Source organism: Gadus macrocephalus, chromosome 21 (genome assembly GCF_031168955.1).
Source record: "Gadus macrocephalus chromosome 21, ASM3116895v1".
NCBI lineage: Eukaryota > Metazoa > Chordata > Actinopteri > Gadiformes > Gadidae > Gadus > Gadus macrocephalus.
In genome coordinates, this window is record NC_082402.1 from 5,197,557 (window position 1) to 5,199,054 (window position 1,498).

A 1,498-nucleotide genomic window follows, 5' to 3' on the forward strand; every position below is an offset into this window, starting at 1 on the left:
GGAGATGCTGCCGCTCAAGTGTTCCCCTTGTGTTGTGTTCCGACCACAGGCAGCAGGCCGGTATCTCTGGTTCTGCCTCCCAGAAACCCCATGGGGAACCCGCACGCCGCGTCCCTGAAGAAGAGCACCACGATGCCCTCTAGCGGTATGGGAAGGAACTACACCTCTTCACCAACACCCTCCAAAAGGTAACCGTCAGCGTGACGGTTGGTGTTGTGTTGTCTCTTAATGTACATTTACTATTAATGTACATTTACTATATATACGGGATAAGCTGATAGAATGGCCTGAGGGTTTCTCTATAATATTATGATGACATGGTGGTATGGCGTGTGGTCTAGCCAGACAAAACGTTTCAGAAACCTGAAATAATCGTCAGTTTTCCGTCCTGTTCCTCCAGCTCTGTGAAGGATTCGGGGTGTAAGGCTTCCAAGACACGCCCCCCTTCAGCAGCCTCTACCTGCAAGACTGCTGCTGATAGGTGGGTGCTTCCCCTGTCCCCGCCCACCCTGCATCCTTATAGGCTCTTACAGAAACACTCATATGGTTCTACTGTACTTTTCTTTAACAGCCCTCAAATGTGATAGTGTGTCTGGAACAAGGCCGTCATAATTTGGCTGGTGGGAGATTTCAGAGTTTGTTTTTATATTTTGTTGTACCGTAGTTCCATTAATTCACAACACAACACACAACACACACGCACGCTCACTTTGCAAGTATACTTTAGCTCCTCAGACTAACTGTCGTTCTGTTTGTCCGTCCGTCCATCCATCCCTCTGTCTGTCTGTCTACGTACATGTCTGTCTGTCTATATCCACATCTGTCCGTCTACGCACATGTCTGTCCATCTGTCTACATACCAATCGGTCCATCTACGACCATGTCTGTTCATCTGTCCTTCCGTCCTTCCATCCATCCACCCGTGTGTGTGTGTGTGTGTCTCGTACGCGTCCGTCTGTCCAGCAGCGGAGGCCATCCAGCGAGGGATCCCTCATTGACCGTGGGTAAGAGGGGGGGGAGAACACACTATAAAAGTTAGTTCATTTTTCCACTCCATTGTCCCGACTGCACTTAACCCCACTAGAGGAGTGCCCTGCAAATGCCAGAGCGGAATGGCAAACAGCTGTGTGCTGCTGTCTTGAGCAGGCTGCAAAATGTCAGAATTAAATGATTTGAAGTAAGCCCAGCTTGAAGTGCTGCTGGACTTGTAACAACAACATGTGCCTGTGTGTGTGTGTGTGTGTGTGTGTGTGTGTGCGTGCGTGTGTGTGTTTGGGGTGTGGGGGGGGGTTTACAGGGAGCAGACGGGTGACACATTGTAAAGGTAGGTTTCATTCCTGACATTAATAACATAATGAGTACAATAAAAATACAATGAAACAAAGTAGACACATTTGTCACTGCATTCCTCCATATATCCTACCGGGGCTCATCTGTCCTCTCTCACCCGATTCTGTCCGTTCTGCCTCTCCCTCCCTCAACATATTCACACCCCTGT

General features: G+C 48.9%; 1 protein-coding gene across 9 annotated transcripts in view; it reads left to right on the forward strand.

Moving 5' to 3' along the window:
* The window catches only part of LOC132449417 (echinoderm microtubule-associated protein-like 1), an 8,164-nt gene extending 6,694 nt beyond the window's left edge, over positions 1-1,470 (forward strand). Inside the window, exons 3-7 of one of the 9 annotated variants that reach the window (XR_009523573.1) lie at positions 50-188; positions 401-481; positions 572-620; positions 964-1,004; positions 1,298-1,324. Coding sequence is in view for 6 of the 9 variants with exons in the window: in XM_060041052.1 (XP_059897035.1) it covers positions 50-188; positions 401-481; positions 964-1,004; positions 1,298-1,341 (305 nt within the window). In the remaining 3 variants the exon portion in view is untranslated. Of the gene's footprint in view, positions 1-49; positions 189-400; positions 482-571; positions 913-963; positions 1,005-1,297 lie in introns of those variants that run through there. The other 8 variants (XR_009523575.1, XR_009523574.1, XM_060041052.1 and 5 more) reach the window with 8 other exon arrangements.
* The last annotated feature ends 28 nt before the right edge of the window (positions 1,471-1,498 follow it).